At 38.4% G+C, this 17,442-nt stretch overlaps 1 protein-coding gene across 1 annotated transcript in view; it reads left to right on the forward strand.

The window, feature by feature from the left end:
- LOC149305589 (intermembrane lipid transfer protein VPS13B-like) overlaps positions 1-17,442 on the forward strand; it is a 383,703-nt gene that overhangs the window by 51,946 nt on the left and 314,315 nt on the right. The window contains exons 8-15 of the mRNA XM_089477585.1: positions 321-416; positions 1,417-1,539; positions 2,414-2,551; positions 4,336-4,423; positions 4,983-5,174; positions 6,106-6,275; positions 7,291-7,485; positions 10,908-11,032. Of these exons, the coding sequence (XP_089333711.1) occupies positions 321-416; positions 1,417-1,539; positions 2,414-2,551; positions 4,336-4,423; positions 4,983-5,174; positions 6,106-6,275; positions 7,291-7,485; positions 10,908-11,032 (1,127 nt within the window). The remainder of the gene's footprint in view (positions 1-320; positions 417-1,416; positions 1,540-2,413; positions 2,552-4,335; positions 4,424-4,982; positions 5,175-6,105; positions 6,276-7,290; positions 7,486-10,907; positions 11,033-17,442) is intronic.

The raw sequence follows: 17,442 nt of genomic DNA on the forward strand, positions 1-17,442 counted from the left end.
TTTTAAGTTATCCCGTCATTTTTCACCCTCTGTAAGAACAGGGTAATGAGAGAAGAAGGGAACGTTTTTAATGTATATCAGAGTGGTGACTGAACCGACCCCGGCCCCACATTATATTACACGTTCAACTCCAGCACCCTATGCGATAACGCGGATAATACGTGGCAGCTGTTACTGCAGCTGTTTCCTGTCCAATAATCTGTTTTAGCCAATGATGGACTTTAATTTCTCTTCATCAATAGAGGAGAGGAATGTCGCGTTGTCACTCTTTCATGTGACGCTGTTCCTGGCTGAAGGTGTTTATCTTTACTGTTTTCTAGTTGACTGAAATGCAAGCCGAGAGCAGCTATTACAGTCCTCAGAAGGTTAAATCCAGAGAAGTCGTGCGGTGGGAGCAAGAGGGGACCACGATAGAGGTACATTCTGAATTCTGTCTTGGGAATATGTACAGTACTGTGCAAACGTTCTGGGCATATGGGGAGAAAATGACTGCTTTCAAAAATAGACATGTTACTAGTTTATTTTTATCATTTAACAAAATGCAAAGTGAGTGAACAGAAGAAAAATCAAATGATTTAGTGTGACCACCCTCTGCCTTTAAAACGGCATCAGTTCTTCTAGTTACTCTTGAACGCAGTTTATAGAACTCAGCAGGTAGGTTGTTCTTGAAGAACTGACTACAGTTATTCTGTGGATTAAGGCACCTCAATACAGATCCATGAAGCCTTCAAGCTCCCAGATGTCCTGCACACATTGGGGCGGTTACAAGGGAGATCTTTGATGTCCCCAACTGGCCTATTTACGCTCCATAGGCTTCATAAAACAAAAAAAAAAGCTCGCCTTTATGATTGAGCGCTCCTGGATACGATGCGATATCCCAGCGCTCCTTTTCTTGAAGGCATGCAGAGCCGACCATGCCCAGGGCAGGAGCAACGCTAAGTACAACACTGTTCAGAAAGACCCAGGTACCATTAGTCACGGTGTTTTTGTATAGGAGGATGGATTGTGTAGGCTCCTTTTGATGATGTTGGTTTTCATATTCCAGGTTATAAAAGCAGTCAAAAATTCAAGGCACCTTTGTACTCCTGGCCAAGCCTTTTCATATGAGGCGCCAAAAAATATTTTCTTAATTAAAATGTAGGATTTTCGATGCAACAGTGGAGGGGAATGTACAAATTTACTTTGCGTTTTTGCATAGAATATAACTATCGCTATTGTATTGATTGAAATTATTTGAAACACTTGGTTTTATTTCTTTATTGATGATGAGTTCTAGAGTATCTGGCAAACTAATTTTAGTTACGTTTTTTTGTAGTCCAAGTTCACTATTTAAATTGAAAGAATTTGCGTTATGGATTGATAGCGTTCAAATATATTTATAAAGATTTCATACCATGTATTTTCTGTCTCCCGTAGGTTCTCATGAAAGGAGAGCCATTTTTTGACTGCCAGGTTGGGTTCGTGGGAAGCCAAGCTCTGTGCCTGAAAGGGATCATGGGAGTGAAAGACTTTGAAGAGAATACTGGCCGGTCGGATGGGGTAAGGTCACACTACAGGCATTTGTGTATGAAATCTTCTTTTAGTGGCTAAATCTCTAGTATATTATTTTTCATTAAACTTAATCCACTATTTAGTAGGATGCTTACACATAGCGCAATTATCTTTTATAATTAGGAAAATGAACAAGGATCTCAGCATCTGAACGGTCTTAATTATGCTTTCTACTGGAAGTTACTTCTAACAGCTGCTCATTTTGTTTGGGAATACACTATTAAAAATATGTATTTCATTGAAAAGGGTTACTACTACTGATAATGCTTAAACCCTGTTGCACAGACACGCTTACAGTGTCCAACTTTGCCACCGTTGCAGAATTCTCATCTCATTTCAGTTTCCTGTCCCGGTTATTTATTGACTTGTTTGTTTGTACCCACGGTCATTTTACTGTCATTGAAATGATAATAATTAACAAACTGAGTAAAAACCTCCAGGGAATGCACCCACCAGAGTTCACCGGTTTGCTGATGTGGGGGACTTCTGTTATAGAAGGGGCGTCACACTATTAGTTGTGTCCAAATACAAATATATCCAGTGCTGGGGAAACCATGATCCATGAGTAATCCCAGTAAAATATTGGGATTCTAGAAATCCTGCGGCTGGTGGTTCTCCCCTTAAACATACCCTTTGGTAACATTGAAGTGTTTGTCTCTTTTCGTATCCTTTGGCACGCAGCTGGTTAATATTTGTTATATAATATAAGGTTTCTTCTCAGAATGCATTCCCTTTACAAATTGTATTGGATAACTTTTTCCAATATCTGACAATACCATTGATCTTACCACTGCTCACTTTTCATTGCCAAATGAACTCGTACCTTCATGTTATGACACAAACGCTGCCATTGTCGTTATAGGAAGCCTGTTTCTTTACCTGTGGGGAGAATTTGAGTAACAAAGGAAACACTTACCTCACCAACTCGCTTTTTGACTACAGAAGTCCAGAGAACAATGGGATTCGGGCAGAGTTTATTTTAGCTTCGACACACCATAAGGTCAGTACGCTTGTAATTGGCATTTGATTGTAAGCTCTAGTGAGCCGCACACGTATGGCTACATTGGCGTGTTTCATGATGTTTCAAATGTGTGTGTCTCCAGACTGGTACAGCTTCCAGCCCATTAGAGCTTTAGAACTTCTAGCAACAGTATTATTATAGGGCACATAAATATCATTTATGTGCTTTACCATTTATGTGCTTTATCACTTTATCATAAATCAATAAACAAACATGATTATTTCATTGTAAAGTAAGACGTGTGATTGTTTTCTTTTCATTAGAAAAAGCATATTTTGCCAAACTTGATATCCTTCGTGAAAACTCAACAGCGGTATTTATGTGGCAGGAACAGGCGCATCTACAATGATTGTGCTACCTGGCAGATCGTTCTAATGTAGTGAAATCCAGTTATTTAAATCATGTTTGGAGAGATTTATGTTCACTATTTGGTGTTTTAATCCTATACAGCATTTTGTGTTTTCCATTTTGCCATTGGTAGCCCCAGCTTCTAAGCTATTTGGTGAAGCGATATCTGATTCCATCCATTCTTCTGTTTGTTTTTTCTCAAAACATCACAGAAATAAATTTTTTTGACAAATGTATAGGCAATATATCAAGTGAACCCACTCTGCTAGATCTAGAATCAGAACAATGACATTGAAGAAACTCTCCGGAGTACCCCCCTGCTTGGCCACATTGGGCACCCGACCCTATGCAAGGCATCTCTGCCAAGAGCATAGACCCAGCCACAAAAAGGAATTGCGCTCCCAGGTCGATACGGGTTATTCACACATGAATTTTTGACATCCAGAACCTGCAGAACTGCTTTTCATGACAGAGTTGTGCAGATCAAATGGGAACTTGGCGGAAAAAATAGATATGACTGACACCGTTAACCTTGTTCCTAAAGGGACAGTCTAATGTTCCAGGCAGGCACCTTAACAAAGAATGCATATTAATGTAATTTTATATGCATTCTTACTTTCTAAGAAATTGAGAGGGATATATCTGTGGTGCTCTACATTAGAGAGGTGCTGTATGTAGATGTTTATTGAATAGAGGTGGTGCGATAGAACTTCTATAGGGGAGATAAAGTTTACGGTGTTCTTAGCAAAATTCTTAGCAAAAAGGGAAAAAAGATACCAGGAAAGAGATTCAAGCATTTTAAGGCAGAGGTGAGACAGAATAGAAGCCATCACATACCTCAGAGAAATACAGAAAGGATTGTAGGTGGTTGGAATATCTCCCCAGTGGAGGTAGAAAAAGCTAATTTAGTAAAAAAAAGAAATGATCCACCATAAGCAAAGTGGGCCGTTTGGTTCTGTGTATTTCTGTACTGGTCTGAAAATAGATTTTAGAGCTGAGCCCACACAGTTAAAGGATAGATCACAATGTATTTTGTTGCCCAAAGTGTCTGTCGCTGGGACGCTGGTTATTTAAATAAAGATGTGCAATGCCCCACAAATTACAATTCTTTATGGCAATACCAAGAAGGTCAAGGAAAGCCAAAATAACCTATTGAAGGTATTGATTAACTAACCATTATTAGTGTTGTAGTTACAATGTCCATCCTAACCCATATGCTTTTGTGTAGCTTGCTATAGAAGTTTAATTGCGATCTTGAAAGGTGAGCTCTTTGGATAACATCTGTTCTTTTGTAGGGATAAGCAGTTCTGTGTGTTGACACTCAAACCCAAACATGCTCACGTCTGTGATACTTTGTGATCTGGGAGTTCTCTGTTTTTTAACATGGCCATTGTTTGCTTTCCTTTTGTTCGCAGGAGACCTACACCGAGATAGCAGGAATGCAGAGGTTTGGGGCCTTTTACATGGATTACCTGTACACAATGGAAAGCTCTGGTGGCAAAGGTACACGTTTCTTGTGTTTGTACTCCCTTGGACAAGAGAAACCAATCCTTCCTTCATTGCCACCTGGTCCTTGACAGTCTGCCCTGAGTTTTACCTCTCATTTTACCTTTTATTTGCTGTGTGGGTCTTGTCCTCTGTATTTTTCCTTGAGGTTGAGAAGGTGTTTGTAGCTGGGTCATCTCCAGCATTCACCCATGCCCTCTTGGAGAGAACCTAGGGTTGTTCTCAAATAGTTTAGTAAATGGTCCAAAGGCTGCCTATATTTAACCCTGCAGGTTAGCAGACTTGACAGGTCAACGATATGCAATTTTCATCAACAAGTAAAAAAAAGACTTGTAACTATAATAGTTATGAGCTTAAAATATTACATTCGACATTATCAGCAGAAATTAGATTTTTCTGGCACTTGGTCTTCTCAAATCTGGTAGTCAGCCATTCTGATTGGAGGAATGCTTATATAAACTGTTTATTTGGGAAGAGTGATGATCAAACATTTATAGATGCACGTCCGTGATCCTGTACATCGTTGTTCTGAAAAAGTGGCTTTATATTTCCTTAGGTTCCTCTTGCCAGCAGGACTTCCCATCCTTAAAGCCGGAAGAAGCTGGCAGTTTCCAGGAGACGTCCACTAAACGTGTAGTCGTAGGCCCCATGGATCTCCGGCTGGACAGCAGTTCGGTGCACAGGATTATGAAGATGATAGCGTGTTCTTTGGACCATGAGTATGAGGCATATTGCACTCCTAAGCCCGGTACGGTTCCATATTATTTTTATTGTTGGTAATTAGGTTCCATTGAGCATTGGTTAACCATCCATTTGCTAGGCTTGTAGCAGAACGTGAACGTATAAAGACTTATTTGGAGATTCAAAATTACAACTAAAATTAAAAATGTGTCTTATTTTTAAACCATGAGCAGTTCACCCCTCTGTGTTTGTGACACAATATGTTTCTGACAGGGCAAAAATACCAATTTTGACCAGTTTATAAAGGGAGAGCTTTTGTGACAACAGCCACAGTCTACTAAAAAAACAAGTTTCTTTTGCGCATATTATTAAACTCTCAAAGTGGTATTATTATTGTTTTATATAGAGCCATCATATTCTGTAGCGCTGTCCACGTTAATCCTAAAACTATTAACAGTGTCTGCTTTAGTGTGGAATGGCAATTAAGTGTTGCTAATTTAAATGATGATCAAGACAAAAAAAATACTAGGAATAATGTTTCTTATGCTCTAATTAGCTATAGAAGTTACAAAAATTCATCAGTCGGTGAAGAGCAGCTCTACATTATGTCTTCCCTACTATACAATAAGGAGAAGGAGAATGGAGAGAACTTCAAGATAGGAAATCATTTAGGAAAGTTACCAAAGTCATCAAGTAAAATAAATATAGAATCTATAGGGAGTTTTAATAAATATATCAATTTATGGTAAAAGGTGTCAGTTTGCATTTCAATGAAGTGGTTTTTTTTTTATCTGTTGTCCACTGCCATACACTTTCATACAATATTCCTTCTTTCGTTCTGTTGGGTCACCCTCCCTTAACATGAAGATATACCCCCCCCCTCTTGTTATACAATAATTTTGGCATTTACAATGTAACTAAAGACCCATCAATGTGCAGGTGCAAAAAAGATTCAGTAGCTCAGCGTGAACCCTCATTCTGTTCTTTTCTTTCCCCAGTTACAGTAGAGGAAAGCAAAACCTTACCGAGTTTCGAAGAAGTGGCATCTTTGGAGGAATACATTCCCACTCGGCTGACTTGCGTGACGTTGATGAAATGCACTATTACAATCACTATGGCTGAATTCAACCGTCTTGGGCATTTAATGCCTATAATAATGGGTCACAAGGTACAAGCTCAGTAACTTTGTCAGTAGCTATTTCAGAAACTGTAAAGATTATGTATAAAATGTGGAATTTTGCTGACAGGTAACAGTAATTAATTACCTAAATGCTTCCATATGTTAATTCACTCTCATCTCCATGGCTTCCTTCCCTTTTTGATCTTTTGTAATGACATCCAATTATGCGTAATAGAATACCATTTGGTGAATTAAGGGCTTAACTATAGAGGGAACTCATGAAAAGCTGAACTGAAGTTATTCCATATTTTTGAGTTACAAGCTTAGGTTTGGTTGAAAAGAAAGAATATTTAAGTTGTATCTAATCATCAATTTTTAAAGGAAGCATTTAACAATCAGAGCAATCACCATTAGTTTCAAATGCCTTTTAGTTTCAGAATCCCATACTGGTTTTATTTATGTTGCCTATCTGTCCATTTCAAGATCATTAACCTCTTCATGACCAAGGGTGTTTCGCACCCTAAACAATGTAGCCCCCCCCATTTTTACCAATGCATTTGTTTAACCATAATTGCCCCTTTTTTTGTTTTAGTGTACCCACACGAATTATATATTTTTTTCAGGACAAGTAGGGCTTTTTCTGAAATCGGATTCATGCAACATGTCTTAATACTTGAAAGCGACATACTGGTAGCACCAGCTTGCTAGCAGAAACCTACGATTGTCCAGGAATATGTCACTTAAAACAGAGCCCACAGCGAAATGCAGCTGATTAATAATATTTGTGTTCCTTGTTGATGAACTTGGCTTCTTTTCACCATGTTTGGGGAAGAATGAGAAGTGCTTTATCACATACTAGGTCTGGTTATGTATAAAGAACAATTCTGGTGCAATGGGACATTGGTTGCTTTGGTGATTGCGCTACTTTTCCAACTTGGCATCAGAACGCGTACCCCCCTAAATCTGTTGTAGTCTATTAATCCTGTAATGTGAAGCTTGAGTTGAAGCTTCTCATACAAATAGCTCTACAGGAATATGATGTTTGCTTTATTTCTCTGTTTAGCACTCCAGTGGGCCATTAAACTCAACAAATTTCCAGCCAGTTCGGCCTTTGCCTGCTTTCAGAATGCATGCCGACAAAATCAACTTTGAGCATTCGGTACCTATGTATGCAGAACAGCTAATCCAGACGGTGAGCAGCCTCAGCCAGCCCTCGGATAACCTGCTTCACCACTGCTATGCCCACTGCTATCTGAAGGTAATGTCCGTGCACCCACTACACCTATTCTACGACTGCATTTCTCTACCTGCCGTCATTATACTGTAAAGCGTTAACTACATCTGTATAAATAAAAGCATTCATACCTACGTATTCCTCAAAACATTGTTACGTGGTAAGAAATGATATTCTGCTGGTCTTGCTTATATTTGTGTTCTTTGGTTTTAATGCCAGTGGAATTTGACGACTTAAGTGTGAAAGGTATTAGTTCTGCTTCTCGTTTATCTCTGGATGTATCATGAAAAGCTCTGTGAATGATGTCAGGCAAAAAAATACAGGGTTTGCTTGATGGGTTTGTTTTATCATGTGCAGTTTGAGAGCAGCAGCCTGAAATATTCTCATCCAAAATAATATTTGTGCTGTATGTATGTCATAGTTAGCAGATTCTGCGTGCACTCAATTGGGGGAGATTTTATTCAATTTCATGAAATCTTAAATCCCTGAGGAAGCGCAGAACGTTTTCCATTAAGAAGCCGTTCTAAACACATCAGATCATTGTTTAATTACCAGCACGGGTGTGTAGAGCTTCCAGAACTACAAACACAACGCAAAGTGTTAACTGGTTTACGTTACTGGTGCCGAATGTATGCCTTTGATAAGGGCGTTCTTTTCGCACCCCTACATCCCACGGATGCCCAGTAAAATAGAATAGTCCTGTTTTAATTAAAGTATGTATTTATTTTAACTAGTTGTTTTTATGTACGTTTTACTAGATTGTAACTTCAGTAATCAAACTAGTACTTATTTATATGGTAGTAATGTAATGGTAGTACAAATGCTCTAGGACTGTAGAAGGCATTCATTTATTTTTGTATGTGTATTTGGGTTCATGTTAGACCATTTTTTTTATTTTTTTTTTTTGAGGATGCTGAGTCACTTTTTAGTTCTGCTGGTTTTTTTTTGTTTTTTTTAATTATGCTATAAAACCAAAAACTGCTTGATTTTCCTCTGACCCGCAAAATGGAACAAAGAAAGCTTACCCAGAACATTTAGGTAAATTGCTAAGACATCAAAGAACTGGAACATCATCATTCCAGGGAAACACTAAAGTTCATATGTATGCAGACATGGAACCAATTATGGACCTCAACAGGTCTTTTTAGGATAGATGTTTGGGGAAATATTGTAAAACATGCTGTTCTGGTTCATGAAGTGTAATAAATCATTAACACTTTAAGAAAGATGCAAGTGCTAAGGGCAATTCATAATCTAATTAGAACACTGGCTAAGTGTGTTATACTTTTTTGCTAGAATACAAAAAATAAAGTAACATTTTTCAACTCAAGTGACCCCAAAATCTCTTTCCCTAAATCGATATAGTTAAAAAAAAATAATAAAAAAAAAATAAAAAATGAATAGCCTTGACCCGTTGTGCTGCTGCAGTGCCCCTCTCATTGAGAAAGTACAAAGTAAGACTTGTAAAGTTTATTGCACTTTTATAGAAATTGATACAATCTGACTGTATGCATTTTATAGACCTGATGTTGTGAGATCTTTAGCTTTCTCCTCTACGTCATTTTCCTTCTTCTTTTGAAAAAGCAAAGTAGGCCAGCCATTAAAGAACAAGCTGTCAATTTATATCGCAGAATAAATGGCTGGTAGACTGGCCGTAACAAGCAAGTGCTCACCAGCCCTACAGAAAATCGCCATATCTAGGTTTTGTGTTATTAGACCTTCAGATTAAAGAATCCCACCATGGATCTGCTAAGGTTTTGTTCTGACAATGTAGAACGGAAAAGAAACACCTTCACGAGTGGGTAGGTCTTGAAAAATGAATATAAAATAAATTACAATACCCTACAAATCTTGCTGCTCCCGCAGATCAACACTCCTCATAAGTGTTATAACAAATGATGTAAAGGGAAAAGTCGGGGCGCATAGATATGTGGGAAAAAATAAAACAAATATAGTGTAATAAGTAAATACGAAAAAAAATAAAAATAGAGATGTTAGTTGCACTCACAAGTGTATAAGAAATTGAAAGCTCGTCAAAAATCCACACTCTCTTTCGTTTTAGGAGCTTCTGTGTAGAAGATAAGAAACGAAATAGTGCAGTAAAAAAAGATATTGTTTAATGAATATAGATTAAAAACTTACAAACAAGTAGGCATAACAACTGGGTTATGCGTAAGAGCAGTGTCCTTTATAAAGATAAGTGGATGGTCATCAAGTCCATGTAAAGTCCAGGTTTTCAGTAATTGTAAAGTTTTCCAAAATATCTCAACGCGTTTCGCCAATATAGGCTTCCTCAGGAGAAAATTTAAGAAATCAATCTGTGTTGTTGAACAAAGGTTTTGTTCTGAACATGACAGAAACGTAGTTAATGTGAAGTGAAACAGGACCCTTAATATCGATAATATCAGTCCGGAGATGAGAAAAAAACGCTGCTGTTGCACCCCCATTACTGCGCTCCATTTAGGCTGCGGTGTCCCGTTCTACCCCTTGTAGTAACAAGCGTTTGACTCGTTAATCTTCCAGTCACAGACTATGTGCATTACCTGCTGGCCTTTTTTTTTCTGGTGTGCATTCTTCGAACAAAAGTTTGCTTCAGCTTCCTCTCTGAAGTGATAACAGATAACTAATTATTTACGTCTGACTCCTCTGTCCTCGTCAATCATTTTTGTTTAAATATGTTTTCCCACCTTGATTGTAAGCTCTTAAGGCAAAGATATCTCTGACTACATTAAATGCCAAAACATGTTGTTGATCACTACTGGGCTTGAGAGCGCATCCGATTATTTACATGTCAGATTATAGATCTAAAAAAGCAATGAATACGTTTTATATTTCATACTTTCTTTCTGCTAGCACACTAGTTCTTGCTGAAAAGAGAGATATTGCTGGATGACATCAATGTAAAATGGTTTTAAAATGGGATTTTCCCCTAAATTCATAAATGGTCAGTTTAATAAGTAGACTCAGAGTGTATTAAATATCCCTTTTTATTTCTAGTCCTGGTGAATTATTCTCAGCCCGGCGTATTTCTAATTGTATTGTAATACTGGTGAACTGATGTAAACATATTTTATGAATAGGTTGTAAGCTCACGAGAACAGGGCCCTCTTCACCTTGCGTGTGTAAATGATACTGCCGGTTGTTAATTTTCACTCTCGTCTATTGTAATCGTGCTACGTAATCTGTGTAAGATATGTAGCATCAGCAGTTTACACGTTTTACATAACACTTAAATAAATAAATAAAAAAGAAATGGTGGGAATTGAATAATCCAATAAAGAGGGCCCTGCTTTCACATTGTACAAAGTGATATGATTTCGTAATTGGAACATGCATTACTGAGCTTTCTCAAATGACCCTTAAGAAGGTAATTTAAGTTTGTTTTGTATATCGTAGTCTCACTTTCTGTCCCTTCACATAATTGTTTTTTTCCCTTTGCATTCCAGGTATTTGGTTTTCAAGCTGGACTCGCATATCTCAGCAGTAAAGGCGCGTACTGCCCTCCTGTTCCGGTGATGCCCTCCTTTAGCACCGCTGTGTATGGCAAACTTCTCAGACTCCCGCAGCACTGGTAAGCGTGGAAGGTTCTGCATACTCGCATTCGTTGTTTGCATGAAAAAGGTTAAGAGCTGGCCACATTTATATCACTAACTCCATTTGCCCGTTTCACTTGCTCAGTTTCAGATCTGTGTATTAAAAGTAACCCATTCATTGTTGAGTTTTATTCTGGGACATTAGTGTGCGCCTAAAAGACAGCACTTTCACACGTACTAACAATTGCACCCTGCACACAGTGCTAGACTCAACTCGCGTCCCATATACAAGTTCCATGTTCTTTGTTCTTCTTGACTCCTTCTTATGCAAACTCTTAAGGCTTTATAAGACTCGACTTCAACTTTATTTCCTTATAGATCTGCCACTGTCAAAATACGAGATGACATATTAGGAATTCCAGAGTGATCTGATGATTGTTTGCTTTAGTTTGGGGAGGTCAGCCAGGCTCCCTGCGGAGTTTGTGCTCCTTTAACATAGTATAACACAGCGCAGCTTGTTTACCCAGCACATTTAAAGAATCACACCTCTTGTTTAAAGTGTCAGCGTGCACAGTGTGCCCTCAGTATGCAAGGAAAAGGGAGAAGTAAAACATCCCAGCCAGAAGCCACTCGGTTTTATTTAAAGTGTTGTTTTAAGACCTAGTGCTAGTGTTTTGTCTTTTTTTATGTTGTTGTTTAACAAGCTCTCGCTATCCTGCTGTCACCGCAGCGGCTATGCCTTGAATACGCCTGTAAACAGCAGTAGGTTGTTCAGGGTGAAAAACACTGAGGTGTCAGTGGAATAACTTGGTGTACAGTGTTCAGTAATGAATTTTAAATAACTGACCTGCCCTTGTGCATTGTTACCTTTTAGCTGCTTGAAGTCAAGGGTTATGCGATGCACCCTTCCCACCTTATGTTAAAGAAACTATTTAATGTCACAGACAGCCTTGTTAAAGAAGAATACACATAAGAAGTAGTACTTTTTTATGCATTCTTTAAAAGATTAAAAACACATAGGGAGAAGCTGCAGCTCCAGAGCTGTAGAACGACTCCTCTTCTATGGTCTGAAGTTAACGCCACTGATTGCTGCTTGAAGTGGGAAAGGGGCCAATGCACCAAATGCTTTTTTGCAGTAGGGTAGTCCAACTCCCTATAATCCCAAAAAGGCTGGAGATTGTCATAGCAAACCCACTAGTGCCTGCAGGCGGTTTTGGCAATTACACTTTACCCTGTGTGCAACAGAAGGGGTGTTATTACTTTTGCAACATGATGAGCACATTATTGGAGGACAAAAACATTTGACTGTCATGGGAATATTATGGATACTCAGCTAATATATTATACTTATAGGTAGAGGCTAAACCATTTATCTATGTATGTGTGTGTATATATATATATATATATATATATATATATATATATATATATATATATATATATATATGTTTCTGAAGTCTAACATTCAAAGAAAGTTTTCTTAGGCTTTATAATAGTAGGTAATAATCAAATGCCAGAATTGTTCTGTCGGGTAAAATTACCCTGATTCAGAAACATTTCAACAATGTATAGGCATTTTTAAAATGTTTCTCTAGGTAACAAGTTTCATTGTATAAGAAATGACACGAAAAAACTCTTTGTTTCTGTAAGTCATCTAATTTACTACTTGTTACAGCTGTATAGCGCTATGGAATACAGGCTTTCAATACATTAACGTTTTAGTCGATCTTGTCAATGGTGAATGTTTAATTTTAGTGACTTTTTTCACCTGGCTGCCCCGCTCTCTGAACTCCTGGTATCTTGTTACAGGGAGTGTTTCACGCTGTAAGGGATCTATCTTCTCGCTATGCTTTCTGTCTGTCAGCGATCCAGACACCTCGACTGGGAATCCAAACAGTGCATCGTGCCGCTCTGTTATGTAAACGCCACAATAGCAACGCTTGGCCAATAAAAGTAGGAAAATAAATGAGTAGAGCAGCAGCCCACTTAAATGAAGTGTAGCTTGAAGTGAATAAAACTCCAGATGAAATGCATCATATAGCACTTGAACTAAATCGAAGTCAGCGTGAGTACTGAGAGCTCCATTGAAGTCATACAGCGAGTAAGAATTAGTGTGCAAGAATAACCTGGTAATGTCATTAAACTCTGAGTCACTTCTCTATATTATACCACCTGCTTTATGCGCAGTTTCACATTTTACTTTCCCCTCCTAACAGTACACACATGTGATGTTACATATGTTCTTCTGTTTCTTCCAGGAGGGGAGCGCAGCTTGTGTGTGTGTGTGTGTGTGTGTGTGTGTGTGTGTGTGTGTGTGTTTTTTTACCCTAAAAAATAAATAAAATTAAAAAAAAAAATGAAGAAATTTATGAACTGTTACAGAATCCCTCAGGTAGTATGTTTTGAGTTAACAGTGAAAATCCTAACTTTATTTCTCACATAAATCAGCATCGGAGCAGTTCAGATTGAGTTTGTAGTGTCCTGCATAGATTTCAAATTCCTTAAATAGGGGGTAAGATAATTAGACCCCGCTGGCTTTTTATCAGCATTTTACGACATAACTTTGAAATATGGGACAATTAAAACCAGCCTTATGATATTTTTTAGAGTCTTATCTCTTTATTCTAGGTGTTGTCTGTTTATTTATATGAACACAACTGTATGTGTAGATTTATTTGTCTTCATTTATCTTTGCGATGCTTCTATGGAATCCTATCATCGAAGTGGAAAATAAATCAAGCTATATTCTATATTCCACCCTTAGCTGTTAAATACACCTATAGACAGACCTTATTTTTACAGCCTCATCCTGATTTTTAAATGATTAAGATTTAAATTGTGAAGCAGGGCCCTTGTTTCTGTAAATCAAATTATGTTATTTGCTATATGTCCTGTTTATCCATAGTACAGTGCTGCTGAATATGATACCGCTATATAAAACAATAAGTTATGGTAATAATATGCAATTACGTGTTTTTTTTTCCTTTGAAGCCTGAGGTACAGTCCTTAGCTGTGTAGAAATTAAAACTAAGCCACCTTGGACTAAAGGTTGAATTTGACCCCTTTCCTCTCTCGCCGAAAAGGCCAGTTGGAAGGCTGGATCTTCTTAGTCGCCATCTGAAGGGGGTGACAACATAAGTCTAGAGATGCCAGCCAAAATGCTAAACGTTAAGGGACCAGGTTCCACTAAAGTGCAAAACCATGTCAAATATCAGCCTTCAGTCAAAAAGTGAAAAATACAAGTGAAAGTGCAATACATACATACACAAGTGCAGCCAGTCAAAGTACCAGAGTAGATGTGTGCTAATCCGCAGTTCCAGACTGCTGTTACCCCTCCACCTAATAAAAAGCGTGGACCGTGTCCAGGTTGTACCTCTCTGTGGGCTCAAAAACTCCTGAGCTTTAAGCTACATTGACCTACGCTTGATCTTGGCCAAAAGGCGTAGAATCAAAGTATGGTGATCCTTAATGATGCAGGGTCTGGGCTTCATTAAACGCACAGTATTATAGAATTTAGCTTGAAAAGGTGTTGTGGGAATACGTTTAGGATGAGTTAGGCCAGCACCCAGTGAGCGGTGGATATCACACTAAGCTTACCCTTGTTCCACTGTATCCATCAGAGTGTAATATCTGGCATGGTGTAAGCGTTATCTGTTGGTATGCAGACAGCCAGCCACCCCCAAGCCAGGGTTACTGTCCTGTGCAATACTTACTGACATTAGCACATTCCCTGTTACCTTGCAGGCTGTGCTGTCACCAGCGGGGCGTAAAAAGTTAATAGAAGTGTCTGGATTGGCATGGAAATGCTAAAAGTTGCAATGAAGGCACTTATACAACTGTTTGCTTTCACTAGATTGCAGTCTCACATTGTGTCCAGCACTCTTACTATTCTTATCTCGCGGCACTTCCTTGTTTGCTTAAAAGGTCACACTGTACAAAAGCTTTCATTAATTCTTATCTCCCAAGATGGACGATGCAGGGCCTTTACATGCATATTAACATCCTTGCACTGGAGAGATAAGTTAGCTGTAATTACACAGAGACTCTGCTGTTATTTATTCCTTTTAAGCAACCAGGGTCAAACTTTTTTTTCCCATTAACACCTGATCCCATCCCCCAACAGCCCATTGGGGGTGATCAAAGCACAGATGAAGTGAGGTGTGCTGTATTAGGAGTATGTATGTAAAATGGGCTGATTAGGGTGGGCCAATTGGTTGTTATCAGCTTCTAATCATGCATATGGCTTTGTTAGGATATCAAAGTTTTCCAGAAGCTCCCTGCTACTGGAAGAGATTGTGCGTGAAGATGATCATATCTCAGGCCCATTAGCATCCGCAGCTCTCTCCTTCTTCTTCTACCACCGAACAACCGAAATCTGGGTGGCCCAAGTTGGTTTTGTTAGTGTTGACTTCATTTGACAGCAATAGAAGGGGTTTTATGATGTCTATGTTTGTAAAAACCACATAAGGCAAACAATGGGAGCCATCAATGCACATCTTTCTAGTTTCATCTGTAATGTATATATGTGTTTGTATGTTCAACTTGTTTGCTAAATTGTACTGCATTTAGAAAAGAAAAAACAAAGCACTTTCACATTGTGATTTGGTCCTCTAGCATTTTATAAGGACGTTCAGTTTATTCTCATATATATAACTGGGTTATGAGTTTTTATTTTTGATTAATAATGTCTTTGACCTGTACTAATATGACCTGAATGTTATAGTTGTCTTAGTGTATACAAAAGGGAATCTAGGGGAAATATAAATATGTATAATCAGAGGATTTATTTGTGGTGGAGGTATTTTTACCCCTCCTTTTGTTTCAACATACTATTCCTTTAGGTTGTAAGCTCACGAGCGGGGCCCTCAAAAGCCCACCATTTCTGCCTGGAAAGTGCCATAAGGCTAGATTGCAAGCTCACGGGCAGTCAAATTCCTTCACACCAAATTCATCCAACCATGTCTTTATGGACCTTGCTTTGTGCGCTGGGGCACAGTCATGCTGGAACAGAAAAGGACTTTCCCCAAACCGTTCCCACAAAGTTGGAAGCAGAGCATTGTCCAAAATGTATTGGTATACTGCAGCATTACAATTTTCCTTCCCTGGAAGTAAGGGGCCCAACCCTTGATTTCAATATTTCAGGTGGGTCCCAATACTTTTGGACAATGGTATGACAAATAATGGTGCACAAAGCAAGGTCCATAAAGACATGGCTGAATGAGTTTGGTGTGGAAGAACTTGGCCGGCCGCACAGAGTCCTGACCTCAACCCCATCAAACACCTTTGGGATGAACTGGAACAGAGATTGCGAGCCGGCCTTCTCATCCAACATCAGTGTCTGACCTCACAAATGCTCTACTGGATGAATGGGCTAAAATTCCCACAGAAACACCCAAAAATCTTGTGGAAAGCCTTCTCAGAAGAGTGGAAGCTGTTATAGCCGAAAACGGGGGACCAACTACATATTACTGTATATGTATTTAGAATGTTATGTCGTAAAAGTCCCTGTCGGTGTAATGGTCAGCTGTCCCGATACTTTTGTCCATATAGTATGTATATGTGTGTGTGTGTGTGTGTGTGTGTGTGTGTATATGTGTATATATGTATATGTGTATATGTATATATATATATGTGTGTGTTCTGTTGGAGTGGTCAGAGTACAATGCTCTGATCGTCGTGTGTTTGTGGTCTGTCTCCTGTCTTTAGGGGTTTAGATATTTTACTATTCTGTGTTCCTGTACATTTGGTCCAGTTGGAGATGCATTTTATTTTTCTTTGGTTTAAAATGGGTTAAGTGCACTTTGTGTTTCGGGGTCTTTTTTCTTTGCAATGTGAGTTTGTAGCACACGGTTTATGATTAGATTTACTTTTGAACTCTAGCAACCAGACAAAAGATAAGCTATGTCTAATGAACTGATGAAAAAGGCATTCTGACAGGGAAACAGGTGACGGGATGGAAGGCACTCGCATTTTTACTGCAAATTGGTCAATCTGTAGTCAATTTTAAGCAGTCTTACACTGTAGGCTTTGAAGTAACAGTCTGTCTTCAGCTAGACCTAAATGATGCGTGCATGTGTTTCTAAGGGCATTTTAACTTTTTTTTTTTTTTTTTTAAATCTGGTTTGTTCCAGTTTTTTGGGGCAGCATTTATAATGTTACTGTTCTGCTGGTGTTGCTTTGTTAAGCATAGCCTATCGAGGGATAGTGTAATTATTATTGTAATTAAAATATTCTGAAATTGTTTTTTTTTACAGTTCAAAGATGTCACCTGCTAAAAAAAAATTATGTATAATATATATAAAATACACTATTATATGCTTATACATTTAATATACATATATATATATACTATGTGTGTAACATGTATAAGCACCCGCAATCAATAGTCTCTCACATACACACAAGAAGTGCCATTGACCACTGGGGGGCTCTGCTCTCAGTTTGTTTT

Source organism: Sceloporus occidentalis, unplaced genomic scaffold, assembly GCF_023333645.1.
Source record: "Sceloporus occidentalis isolate IW3139 unplaced genomic scaffold, rSceOcc1.0.p SCAF_11, whole genome shotgun sequence".
NCBI lineage: Eukaryota > Metazoa > Chordata > Lepidosauria > Squamata > Phrynosomatidae > Sceloporus > Sceloporus occidentalis.